General features: G+C 34.3%; 1 protein-coding gene across 1 annotated transcript; it reads right to left on the bottom strand.

Annotated features, from left to right (window-relative positions):
- Positions 1–304: 304 nt before the first annotated feature.
- LOC144975107 (high mobility group protein B3-like) lies at positions 305–12,557 on the bottom strand. Its single transcript, XM_078918837.1, has 6 exons — positions 12,403–12,557; positions 8,812–8,957; positions 8,073–8,183; positions 5,911–6,046; positions 5,527–5,633; positions 305–2,389 (listed from the first exon to the last, which is right to left on the bottom strand). Exons 1-6 carry the CDS (start codon positions 12,404–12,406, stop codon positions 2,270–2,272), a joined length of 624 nt encoding a protein of 207 aa, XP_078774963.1. The 5' UTR covers positions 12,407–12,557; the 3' UTR covers positions 305–2,269.
- Positions 12,558–14,193: the final 1,636 nt, after the last annotated feature.

Genomic DNA, 14,193 nt, shown 5'->3' with positions numbered 1-14,193 from the left:
TTCTAGAATTACAATATTATGTTTTACATACATATTCTATATGATTTGTAAACATTTGAGTGTATTTCTCTTAGTAGGGACCTGTGCTTGTGTCTGGATGAGCGCCACCCTGCCCCATTATGGAAGGCCAGGAACCCCATCCAGGAACCTGGAAAGGAAATATTGGGAGATAGAAGACTGAAGACGCAGCATCAGTGACCCCCCCCCCCCACCCAAAAGCTTCAGGTCAGAGTACGACAGTATTAATGACAAAAAAAAACAACAAAAACAATAGCAACAAACAAATAAACAATGAATACTCAAGTCTTTGGGTCAACTTTTATTTCCATTTTTGATACAACACAATTTATTTATGAACACCAAAAATCGTCAACACAAAATCATACAAATGAACTGACACAATCATGACATTAAAAAAAAAAAAAAAATCAATCAAAAATAGAATGACACAAACAATTTGTTCTGGAGAAGAAAGGTGACCGACTATGAAGTGGGATTATAATATAAAAAACGCTTTAAAAAAAAAATACAATAGTCTTGCTAATGAATTTTGCGTCTATAAGAGATCATATTCTAAAATCTACTTTAAAAAACGTCAAATTTTCAAGATTTGAATTTTGACATACGTAATTGGCCAAAAACAGTCCCCATTTACTCTTATATTTTTATAAGGTCATCATTAATCATTGACATCTACAAATCATTGCAAGACCTATGACCTGAAAATGCGGAGTAAAATTAAGCTTTTATTTATTTTTAAAAAAGTTTTGAAATGCTGCTAGAAAGAAGTGTAAATGTACAACTGTAAAAATCTAAAAACATTTTGACACTTAACTTCATTTCTATCAGCCCAGATAGAGACAAACCATAATTAAAGAAGCCATCATGAGAATCATCAAATATTTGGAAACAAGTGCCCCCCCCCCCCCCACCATCTCCCTTATACAAGTTAAAATCATACAACAGAAGATGTTAGCTTGGTCATGAAAAACAGAAGACATTCGAAATCTAATATATTAATATAAAGGTGAACTAACTCGTGATGAGCTGACATCGATGACAAATCAAACACAAACACAACACAACCTCAAGTACCATCAGAAACCAATAACAGTAAAGAAAAAAAAAAACAAACAATAACTTCCCTGAGCATGAACTACACCAAAACAAGTATCTTGCATCACAAAGTCTATCTTGATTCAATGCCTGTGTCCAGGCAAACTAAGATCTTACATGTCAAAAGAACAGCCCATTAACCAGTTAACTAGTCCCGGTTTCTATAGCGTGAAAAGGACAATAGCAATTGCCAAGTACTTCTGCTAGATCTATCAGACCCAGCTACCCAATCACTGCTGGGTAGACAGGGGGTCAGAACAAAAATACTGACTGCACCCGGGATTGATCTTGATCCCTGTGCTTGCGAAGCGAGTGCTCTAACAACTGAGCTATCAGGACCCCACTCTGTAAAAACGTGCGTTTAAAAATTTGGCAAAAAAATCCCTCGAACTTCAAATTCGATATTTGAAGGCTGGATTTTCTGGCCAAATTTTTTAATACGCATCTATTGAGTACGACGGTTAACTGGTTAAATCTTTTGATCCACAAACAGAAGGAATGGGATTACAACATTGAAAGTAAGAAATGATCTATCCCCAAATGTCTTAGATTCACTAATCTATCTGTGAAGTAAGAAATGATCTGTCCCACAACAATTCAGATTTTAGTTATCTATTTATGAAGGCAACCGTTTCCAGCATGCACAGGTTGCAATTTTCTACCCAGATATCTTATACTCGTTCTAAGAAACAACTCAGAGCTTATACCTGCTATATTAAAGCAATACAGTGTTGAAATTTTTAAAAAGAAAAAAAAAATCAAAAAAAAAAAAAGAAAGAAAAAAATTAATGCCATGATTAAGTAATAGGATATGATAGAAAAAACTGAATTACAGAGCCAACAAATTCAGATCTTAAAATCTACGAATACCCACCCTAATGTCCTGCCCAGAAATAAGAATTTAATGCTAAAAATATTGGAATCTTATAATTTCTCCCATTGGTTTTAAGTAACTGTTCATCAAAACAACAAATCACTTGTCAGAATGTATACAAATTGTGACAATCAATGAATGATAAGATTAAAACTAAAGACAACAAAATTATTACCTTCTTACGAATATTGATTGCATTAAGCTTATAATCTGAATGAATCAATCAATGCTCAATGAGTATGTACAAAGAGATGGGATAAAAATAATCATTCTGCCTATTCACTCGTCATCATCCTCATCATCATCATCTTCATCATCATCATCATCGTCATCGTCATCATCTGCCATGGACTGCTGGGGTGGCTTCGGAACAGGCTTAGCAGGGGCTCCACCTCCAGTCTGTAACGAAATTTTAAAAAACAAACAAAAAATTATGAAACAAATGATCCAAAGAATAGACAAACAGATTAATCAGCAGCTCAACCCTTAGCACAGTACCTAAATTCTTTAGCAAACTACTCAGGGATATAGCTATTTATAAGGACAAGATGTATAGAGTTAATGAAGTTGACAGCACTCAGATCTGTTTGATTTTAGACCACCTACGAAGTGATAAGAACTCGCTAAATTCCTCTTGTTTGTTTTTGTTTTTAAGGGTTTTACGGAGCTTGCAACACATTTAGGTTATATCAGCGCCAGTAAAAAGGAAGAATATGAGATAGTAAAAAGTTCTAGAATTACAATTAAAGCACCCAAGAAAAAGTAAGACAAAGGGGAATTGAGAACAGATAGGGATCAGATGTAGATTCCAAGGGCATACCACCAATGTACTTAGTTTGAAATCACCAACAAGTCTCATCCAGACACAAGCACAAAATCCAACAAAGAGGAACACACTCAAATGCTTACATTATACATTCAAAATAAAAATAATAATACATAACAGAGAGATGATTTACAAGGAAAAAAATATCATCTCCCAAAACAATAACTATGCATTTGACTGTTTCCCTCCCAGCTAGGATTCCGGCCAGTGCCAGGACAAAACCAAGTAATCTCATTCCGAGACAAAGACAGATAGCATGTTGGATAAGAGATATAAGGGGATAGAAGACACAGTATGTACCTCCCTGCCCGCTATGGGAGGTCAGGATCTAAATTCCTCTTATGAAGACAATAAACTTTAAAAAAAAGATTACACACAGTCTATTAAGTTGGTACAATTGATTTGGGGGGACAACTGGTGGCATACCATCGACATTCTCAACCAATAAGCACAAAAATTGATTTGTGATAATCAACCGAGACGAATAAATAAATATTCAAACGATATATACAGAATAAACAACAAGACATAAGTCTAGACAGATTGAAAGAAAAATTAAGTACATTTTTGCCAAAATTTTCAAACTTTACATCCTGATTCTGAACAGCCGATTCATTAATATTTAGGTCGAAATGAACATAGGCAAAAACTCTTTATTGCATGCAGAAAGTATTTGGATACATTTATGTGGTGTTTTCACATGTGGTTTTAAGTCATACTGCTTTTTGTCTGATCAAGTAGAGATAAACTTTTCCGGTCCAGTAAAAGAGAGAAAATGAAATTTAACACCTCCTTCAAATTACTTCCTGTAGTTTTTTATATGAAATGATTCGTCGTAATAAGAAATGTTTTTAAGGGTTTTACGGAGCTTGCAACACATTTATGTCATATCAGCGCCAGTAAAAAGGAAGAAAATGGGATAGTAAAAAGTTCTAGAATTACAATTAAAGAACCCAAGAACAAGCAAGACAAAGGGGAATTGATTCAAATAGGGAACAGATGTAGATTCCAAGAGCACATTATCAGTGTACTTAATTTGAGATCACTAAATGTCTCATCCAGACACAAGCACAGGTCTCTGCCAAGAGGAACACACGTAATTGTTTACAAACAATACATTGGTAAAAGGAAAAATAATATATCTAGTGCATAACAGAGAGTTGACTTACAAGGAAAAAAAATATCTTCCCCCAAAGCTAATAATACATTTGACTGTTTCCCTTCCGGGCAGGGTATCCGGAGAGCCAGAACAAAACCAAGTAATCTCATTCCAATACAAAGACAGAAAGCATATTGGAAAACAGATATAGGGGAGTAGAAGACAAAGTATGTACCTCCCTGTCCACTATGGGAGGTCAGGAACCCCATCCAGTGATAGAAACAGGACAGCTCTAGAATGTACAAACATAAATTGATAGCTAACACTTTGTTAACAATTGAGTTTGCTTACAAGATGGAGAAGGACAAGGACATTTCAGACAGATGGGACAATGTAAGAGCTTGAGCCGATCAGCGTTTACAAAAGCCCAAGAAAAGGTAAGTTGAAGGGACGAGTTAAATCGGAAACGCATGTATATCTCAAGGGTCATTTATCAATGTCTGCAGTATGAGAACACCCCAAATGGCATCCACGTTGATATCTTTGTTTTCTTTATTTGGACAAAACAATACAAAAATCAACCTTTCGCCATTATCTCACATACCTAAAATGACCTGAGAAGTTTATTAAACTAAACGTACTATATATAAGTGGCAGCCGACACAACGTAGGGGCCTGGTCTCTGGACAAGTAGTAGGGGAGGAGAAAAAAAATAAAAAATGTGACCAATCATTGATGCTTAAAATTGGCTTTTAAGCTTAACCTAAAATTTTCTTTCATTGCGACAAACGAGTTTCTATTAAAAAAAAAAAAAAGACAAACTCCCCAATACCAGCTGTTTCCACTTGAAATTTAGATTTTCTTCACCTTGCTGAGTCCAATACAATAGTACCAGAATAATGTGATGGGTCGCATAAATAACAATCCAATCCTTCAACAAAAAACATCAAACCTATGAATAATGTTAGAACATTCAGGAGGTAACTTTTCCGCAAACACATTGCCCGACCCCTTTCTGAGAGATGAAGTACAATAATTTTGAAATTATGTATTTCCTTATTCATTCTATTTACCACATAATTGGAAAATATACTGAGGGCTTATAACGTAGTGAATTTCGTTAATAGTTGGAAAATTGGCAACTTTGCATACATATATTTATATACAAGTCCGTGGCAAAAGATGTTTTTTTAAAAAGATTCGCCACAAAAATGCCCCAATACTGTTATCGGGAAAAACTAAGAAAGACATTCACTTTCATCAGTGTCTCTTGAGTAAAATAATAACTTTTTAAAAACCCAATAAAGAGTGACGATCTAGAATCAAAATAATAGTAATAACCTTTTAAAGTGTCGGTCGAAAAATTATGGACAAAGTATTAACGTTGTCTGCGATTTTATTCAACATCTGAGAAACTATTTCTGCTATACTGTCCATCTTAAAGAAATATGAATTATCCCCCCCCCCCCCCCAATCTTAACAGTGGTGTATTTTTGTGACGAATCTTATGAATGTGACATTCTCTGACAGCCTCATATACAAACACGCAACTAATCCCCAAAGACTGGAGAGGATAAGTAACACTTTTTAAAAAAAGAGACTGGCACTTACTCTTCTGTACTCTGTCATAGCTTCCTCGTACTTCTTGGATTCTTCAAGAGCTTTTCTTTCATAAGGCTTTTTCAGCTCAGCGCTCATGTTTCTCCAGTCCTCACCAGCTGATTTTAAAAAATTGAATAAAAATGAATTATATTCATTTAAACACAAATCCAAAATATTTTCATGATTTTCTCTCCTAAAACAACAGAATTTGATCTGGAATGATTACTGTAAAGGAAACGGAACAGATTAAGTGGAGAGTTAGAAAGATAGAGTGAGAGATAGATAGATAGAGAGAGAGAGAGAGAGAGAGAGAGAGAGAGAGAGAGAGAGAGAGAAGAGTAAGAGAATGAAAAAAAGAAAGTAGAAAGAAAGAACTAATTGTCAATCCTCTACCTTTCCTGAGGAGCTCCTTGTGTTCAGTGCCAGAGTTAGCCATCTTGATGCGGAAATCGGCCAAGAAGATGAAGTAAGCAGTGGGAGGCCTCTTGGGCTTGTTGGGATCCACAACCTTGCCCTTGTATTGAGCCATCTAAAAGACGATAATACAACAAGGAAATTTACAACTCTGGCAAACATTACAATCTGGCAAACACAATTAGAAGCTCAAAAAATGATTACGAAAATATAACATCTTGGAAAGAATGGAAAACAAACACACACACACAACCCCAGAAAACCACCAAGCAAAGAACTTGCATACTACGTTCATATTAGAAGGCATGAAACGACACAAAAGAAAATAATGGAAGGGAGAGTGGACTGAAATCAAGATAGAGGAACATGGTGTTGCCATTTCAAGAGGCAAAAATTTACTGAACAAACACAGAGACTGACCCCATTCTGAGTGCTGAACTCCTGTATGTGCCGACTTTCCCCCCCCCGTTGAGCAGGTGATTGGAAAATATACCCAGGATTTGTAACATACAGAATTCCGTAAATAAATGGAAAATTGACAACCTTGGAGGAAGGAGGAAAAATTGGATGCAAAATACTGAAGAGGTGGCAACAGTGATGATCATCAAATGATGCGAAATTGCTCTCGATAGAAAGATGAAATGGATCTAACACTAACACCTGGAAAGAGAAGGGACCCAGATGATAACAATACACCCCCCCCTCCCTCCAAAATGTACTGAGAATTTGGGAAATGACATGTCATCCTTAACAAAATACTGATCAAGACAAAACAACAATAAAAGACCCAAAGGAAACATTACTATTTCACACAAGTCCCAGGGATGATGCGAACAAGATCAAGAACAACCACAAAACAAATCCCCATAATTTCTAGAGGTTATGATGATCCAATCAAGAACTTGCTGTCTTGATCATTTACTAATCACTTAGCTACTTGATCAGCTTGGTGTTTAAGGTGAATCAGCTCAGGATTTCATTTCTCGTGACTGCATCAACAGCTCAGTTGCACCCTCACACTCATCAAATCATTCCTGTGTCAACTAATTGGCTAGCTGTTGACATGGTTATGTAGTTACTCTGAATCAAATTCAGACAGGCAGTAATACAGTCCACCCCTGATAATTGCAACGTGAAGTTCATCACAACCTTTCCCAAGAAACAGAATTAATTCTATATAAAAGTCACTGGTTAATTGCAACAAACTTTCGACCTCAAAAATGGCAAATTCAAGAAATCAATCAAACATGAGTGAAAAATACAGCTTAAAGAATCGCGTTTGGGCAGGGTTTAATGCTAAACCACTCTATTAGAGACAAAAGAAGTACGGCAGACTTGCCAAATTGAAAACTTCAAATTTAGTAATGTTAATGTCAATTTCTAGTAATTTGACAAGGAAATTCGTAATTGTGTATGAGCAACCACAATATTATTATTATCGTCATTATTATAGTAGTAGTTGTTCTTCTTCTTATTATCTTATAAATATTACTAAGAATTAAAAATTCGTAATTTTTCATAAAATTTCATATTTGGCCATGAAATTTGTCTAAAATTAGTAAAATTACAAAAAATTGTCAGATTTGGCATGTATGGTGCGGCTTTGCAGTATGGGTTTGTGCAGATATCTCGTGAAAAATATCGCCTTATTCAAGAAGACTCTTCTAATATATTTACTTCCATCATTAGAAACTATTGAGCAACACGTTTATAAACTTGCCTTACCAAGAAAACAAAGGAAATGAGAGATGTCAAACGCAAAGGAAAATGATGGAATTTACAACCATTAAAAGCAAAAAAACTAAATAAAGCATTAAATAATAAATAGATAAAATAAAATATAAATTTTAAAAAGACAAAAAAACAAAACAGCAAAAGTAAAAACAAATTTGAATGAGATCAGGCACTGTCCAAGGTTGTGTAAACTCAGAGGGAAAATGTGTATCTACAATGGACAAAAAAAAAACTTCAACTTCGAATAATCGCAACTGGGAAAAATATGTTAAACTGAAATAAATGTCAAGATAACAAATTCGTCTGACATTTCAGACTCTGTTCCAGGGACATCAAAAATATCTAGAGATTATATTAAATTTTGATCCCATTTAGTTGGGTATCCAACAAAGAGGAAAAAGACAAACCTCAGCCTCGTATCTCTTTTTGTCCTCAGCAGCAGCATCATCGAAGGGCTTCTTGTTGTCCTTGCTAAGAGCCCTCCATTTCTCAGAACACTCCTTAGTGAACTCAGCGATCTGAATGAATGAAAAATGTTAAGTATTGAAAACAGGACAGATAAAATATATCCGACAATGATACTGAAAAAAAAAAAAAAAAAGAGCAAGACCTATGGGTGTTTAATTACAAATTGAACAGATCAATGCCTCAAGTGTTGTTACAGAAATACTCGACTAAACCATTGTAAAATATTCCCACAAAACAATCTTAGATGCTACATAGAAAAGCACTTTCCACCCTATCTAACTCTTTCACAAATTGACTTCTGATTGAACAGATCAGAAGAATAACTGATTCTGATTTGAAACTTGAAACCGAGATTTAAAAGGAGCCAGGTGCTCTAACAATTGGACTATATTTAGGACCCACATCCACAATCTTCTAACAATAGAAATTATATCTCAAATTGTGTGTTCCATTCACCCATGAGCAGGTAGACCAGGCATATTCAATAATTTTAGTTTCAAGTCACTTTAACGCGCATAAAAAAAAAAAAAAAAAAAAAAAATAAAAACCCACAAAACAACAAACAACAGACCTCCTAAATAAACAATACAATTCAATAAAATATTTTTTTCCAAAGTGGATTATGAATAAATCTAAAATAAAACAAGAATGACTTGAACTTGAAAAATGGGTTTTCACCTTAGAAGGATAGTTTCCAGCCTTAGCAGCCTCCTGGCGACAGTGAGCCAAGAAGAAGAAGTAGGCAGAAGTGGACCTCTTGGGCTTGTTGAGGTCCTTCTTCTTACCTGCTTTAGTGTTCTTACCAAGAGCACCTTTAGGGCGACCTTAAAAAAAAGAAAAGAAAAAGAAATAATACAGTGCAATTACTCCAATCGTAAATAATGAAAATGCAATCGCAGACATCTTGGGATGACTGAGGCATATAAATCAAAGCTGTCACCGATATCTGAGCACTCAAATAAAACCTACAAGTTCAATTATGCAAATGACAACTGTCTTTTTAGGCATTCCAAACTACTGCTGTTAACAGGTGAATGTTTCTTCACAAATCATCAAAAATGAGGTCTCTTTAAAGCAGTCTCTCTTTCTCTTGAATTAAGTTATTCGTGACAAACTTGAATCATTAAAACCAGCAGCCTTTGAAGATTTCAATATCTCAAATTGGGCCTGCTATCTTGTTTCAACGCATAGTGTCCCTCTCTTTCTTTTCTTTCCCTATGAAAGATTTATGTTCTTTCACAAACGATAAAATTTTTTTTTTAGAGAGGCCTATTTGAACAGTCTCTCTGTCTTAAACTGAAGTTAATGGTAAAAAAACTTATACCATTAGAATCAGAAGCCTTTGAAGATTACAATACCAAAAAATGGGGCTTACTAGCTTTTTTTCAGTCCAAAGCGCCAACTATGTAAACAAAGCCTATTTTTTTCCTTCCCTAACCAAATTAATTTTTCTTCACAAACCATCAAAAAATGAAACTTAAAAATTAATTTTCCGATTTCGATAAATTGTTTTGATATTTGTAATACAAATTGTATAATGAAATTTTAGTTTGGGATGCCTTGTCTATTCTGTAAAAATTACAAAGTAAAAATTTTGTTCCCTTAGAAAATCCATTCAACCAACAGAGAGGGGACTAACTACGAGTTTGTAAATAATCAGTGAGGCGAGTGTGGTCCATACATTGTTTAAAAATAATGTGTCATTATTATAATAATAATCCAAATAATGCAACAGAGTGGCTGGTCCTAATGAGGAAATGATAATAAACTTGGTGGCGTAATCAGTTGAGTAGACTACCTGTGCAGCTATATGGTATGACACTCGTTTTCGGATCGAAAAGTCCTGGGTTTGAGCCTCTCTAAACGCACAGTTGAGTTCTTTGAAAATGCTCTTTACTCACATTCTCTCACTGTACTCGGGTGTAAAATGAGTACCTAGTCATTAACAGCATTGTCCCTGCCAATAAGATTGAAATACCGCCTAACATGTTTCATGACTTAGACAAGTTCAAATGTTCATGCTATGTGTTGCGGTTGGTTCAGGGATCTTTTGTAAAGCGCCTTGAGCACATTTAGTGGATGTTGAGTTTTATAAAAGCTAAAATCCCCCCCCCCCCCCAAAGAATTAAAAAAAAAAATTAAAAAAAAAAAAAAAATCCACAAAATCTCAATTCCTGAATCACTATGGTAAAATATTAACTAATTACAAACACGACTGAGTCGTAAAAAGTCAAAACCAATAATTAAAATTGAAGGGGAACTTCCATACTGAAACAAATTATCAAGCCACTGAAACTGAAACTACAACAAGTTATTATTTTCATGGATTCAAAATTCCCAATCGAACAAAAAAGTTATGTGACCATCTTGTTTAATTGGTTTGTGCCTTAGAGTCACGGTTGTTCCTACCTTATTTGTAGACAAAATTTATGTTAAGTATTAACCCTACTCCAACCGGTCCAGTTAACTTTGGATAAATAAAAATTGAATCTCAAATCCAGGTGAGCAACTCAATATATTTAATTAAAGCTTTCGATTACTAGCTACAGGCCATTGTGGGTTTGTGTTTGAGACATGACTAATATAAATAATCTTTTTGGGAAAATGAAAATATCAGTCATATGCACATTACACACAACTCTCTACAATTAAATTAACACATAGAGATGCTACACATGTGTCATGAGCACTAAAAAATAAATCTAAGTCCTGCAGTCCGAGAAAAAGTACTTTCCATAATCATAACTAACTCTAACATGATGACTGCTGAGTGAAGGGAGCTGTCAAATTAATTTTAAACTGACTGAAACGTGTCCATTTGCATGCCCTCTAACTCTGACTAATGGACTATTTATTTTTCTCAGCCACTTGTAAAAAATCTATCAATGCCCCCCCCCCCCCCCCAAAGTAAGAAGTGAAAATGATCCCAAACAATTGCTGCAACTCCACTCCACCCCCCTTACTTTTTTCTCTCTTTCTCTCAGTTCACTTTATCCTCAAGCTCAAAGTCAAAGCTTTGCCTAAATTAACATTCTAAAATGAATGCGATCTGATCAACAAAATTGAAACGTAACCAGTGTAAAAATGTTGAATTTTATTCTTAACAACACTGCCCTCTTATGACTTTGCCAAAGTCAGTGGTGAGGGATAACAGACAATAGTATGGACCGAGAGCAGCTCATATAATAATATTTAGGCCAGGCTATTTTGTCGATGCTTTGTAGACTAAGTCATTAAAAAGCTATCTGAGACCATAAGGCAACTCATACATTTTTAAAAAAATCAAAAGCTAGAAGCCAGTATCGCTTTTACTTTTAAATAATTTCTACATTTTAGTTTTGTAGCGTTGTAACGAACTACTATTTCAAGAATGACTCATACTTCCAGTACTAAGATCATGATATTGACCACCTTGGAATAATCATAAAGAGGATAAAATGGCTAAATGCAACTAATTTTCCATGCAAAAGCCAGTTTGTGCATCAATAAAATCCAAATATTTCACCAAAAATGAAAATGCAATAAAATACTCAAAGTGCATTTTCCTATGCATGGCTGCATTAGACACTTTTATATTGCAAAGATGATAATAGAAGGAAAGAGAAGGACCGGTGTTTGCGGGTGTTTTGGCGACAGAAAGAACAAAGAAAATCAGCCGCTTGACCTACAAATATGACTAAAATTAAAGTTATTTATGATAAATAAAGCCAAAACTTCAATAAAATTTCACATTTATTTGAAAATAAAAAGAGCGCCCCCTTTTTCGAACTCGCCGCGGCCTCATGTAGCCTTTGTTATAAAAGCTACCAAAGCTCCATAAGTGAAAACGGCTTGCAGAATCTCGATTCCTTTTCCTGACCTTGGAACAAAGAAAACATTCTGCAAACCAGTTCCAACCACACGAATAAATTTCCATTTTATCATTATTTTAACATAAAACATGATTAAAATGATTTCATAACATTTCCCCTTAAATAATTTTGTATAGAAATGTAAGGATGTAAGAGCTCACACTATTAGTAATGAAACATAGGAAAAATATAAATCTCTATGTATCCCTTGTAGACGAGCGCGCCTGGACGAAATCAAAATGGCTAAAGAAGAAAGAAGCCGGTGGCTAGCTTTCTTCGCAAGAGTGACTCTAACACATAATTTCAAGAGTTCTGCATCAACATGTACTTAAATTAATCAAATTACTACATATTATTACAATATGATATATAAAAAACACTTTTTTTCAACATTAAAAATCAAGTTGAATTCACTTACCCATCGTAGTAGAGTATTTGTATAGGAAATATAGAGCAATGAATCTAAGTGAAGGCAAAGAGAGCTTCTACAGGGACGCTATGACAGCCAACCAACCAACGAGAAGCCTAGCTCAGCCTATGAATAAACAGTTCACATTAAGTCATAGTAATAACAAAGAGACCCGTATGAACATTCCCGCCTATCATTTTATTATCAAAGGGGCGAAACCAAATTAAGTTTTCTCCCCAACTTTGAATTTAATTCATAATCTCCCTTAGACCATGTTACCTCTAGGTTTTCTTTTTCCTATCATTTCCTTCTCGTAAACGATTAAATCCGTATTATGAAAACATTTTAAAATAATGGTACGTTACCGTGTGGGTTTTTAAAAGTTCAATGCTTTTATAGATATTGAATCTAATACTAGATTAGCACACAAATAAGTCTAAATTATTATTATTATTATTATTTATTATTATTATTATTATTATTATTATTTATTATTATATTTATTATTATTATTATTATTATATATTATTATTATTATTATTATTATTATATTATTATTATTATTATTATTATTTATTATTATTATTATTATTATATTATTATTATTATTATATTATTATTATTATTATTATTATTATTATTATTATTATTATTATATTATTATTATTATTATTATTATTATTATTATTATTATATTATTATTATTATTATTATTATTATTATTATTATTATTATTATTATTATTATTATTATTATTATTATTATAGTCGTTGTTGTTGCTGCTCTAGTTGTCGTCGCCATCATCATCATCATCATCATCATCATCATCATCATTATCATCGTCGTCGTCATCGTCAGCGTCATAAAAATAATAAATGAAATAAAATTCCCTTTATTCATCCCATTGGGGAAATTTGTCTCTAGGGTTTATTCCGAGGGAAGGCTGGAATCAAGCAGGCGTCAGCCGCAATTTAGCGTCTCAAATTGAGCTAGAGCGAGGCGACTTGTCATGGGCAGTGTCGTGGCTCATTGTTGTAATGGAAATTATACTCTCAAACCAACATCAAAATATTGCCATCACAACAATGTTAAATCAAGACAATTATTGCGTTCGGTTTTCAGACCTGCAGATAAGTGCACGTTGGTTTGGAATCATCTTGACAAATTGATAGATGTGACCCATCGCTTCAAAACGGTAATATGTCGGAGTGATTTTAGGTGTTAAAAATGAATACATGGCGAAAAAAAAAGAGGTGATTTAGGTTAAATATATTTTTGTGTTGTTAAGGAGAATAAATCTGCCCTCTGACGGTAAAATGTCGCATATGTCTATAACTTTTATAAGCAGAAATGTGGTATCTTAAAGAAGGTGAAAACTAAAATGCCACCCACTGCCTCAGAGCGGTATATTATAATATCGATAGTTGGCGGATCAAACCTCGGAAGTCTCGATTTTCACAATCGGCGGATCAAAACTCTGAAATCTACATACGAGCTTTGTGCACCATGTTTTATTTAATTTTGGGCGGATCAGACCTCCGACAATATGTGGACTTCAGAGTTTTGATCCGCCGATCGTGAAAATCGCGACTTCAAAGGTTTTTCCGCCGATCATGAAAATCGGGACTTCAGAGGTTTGAACCGTCCCTACCATAGATATGCGGTTATGTGATCTTGTGCAGGGCTGCCAATCTTACTAAAAGAACAAGTGCAATATTGCTTGTCAAAAAGAATAAGATCGGGAGGAAAAGTGTACTATTTGAAAATGTAGCCCTTCAATTTCAATCACCTCACTCCTTA

Source organism: Berghia stephanieae, chromosome 6 (assembly GCF_034508935.2).
Source record: "Berghia stephanieae isolate SIO BIC M18660-M18661 chromosome 6, UCSD_Bste_1.3, whole genome shotgun sequence".
In the NCBI taxonomy this organism is placed as follows: domain Eukaryota; kingdom Metazoa; phylum Mollusca; class Gastropoda; order Nudibranchia; family Aeolidiidae; genus Berghia; species Berghia stephanieae.
Note: the sequence above shows the minus strand (reverse complement) of the source record. Positions and strands in the feature narration are given on the sequence as shown.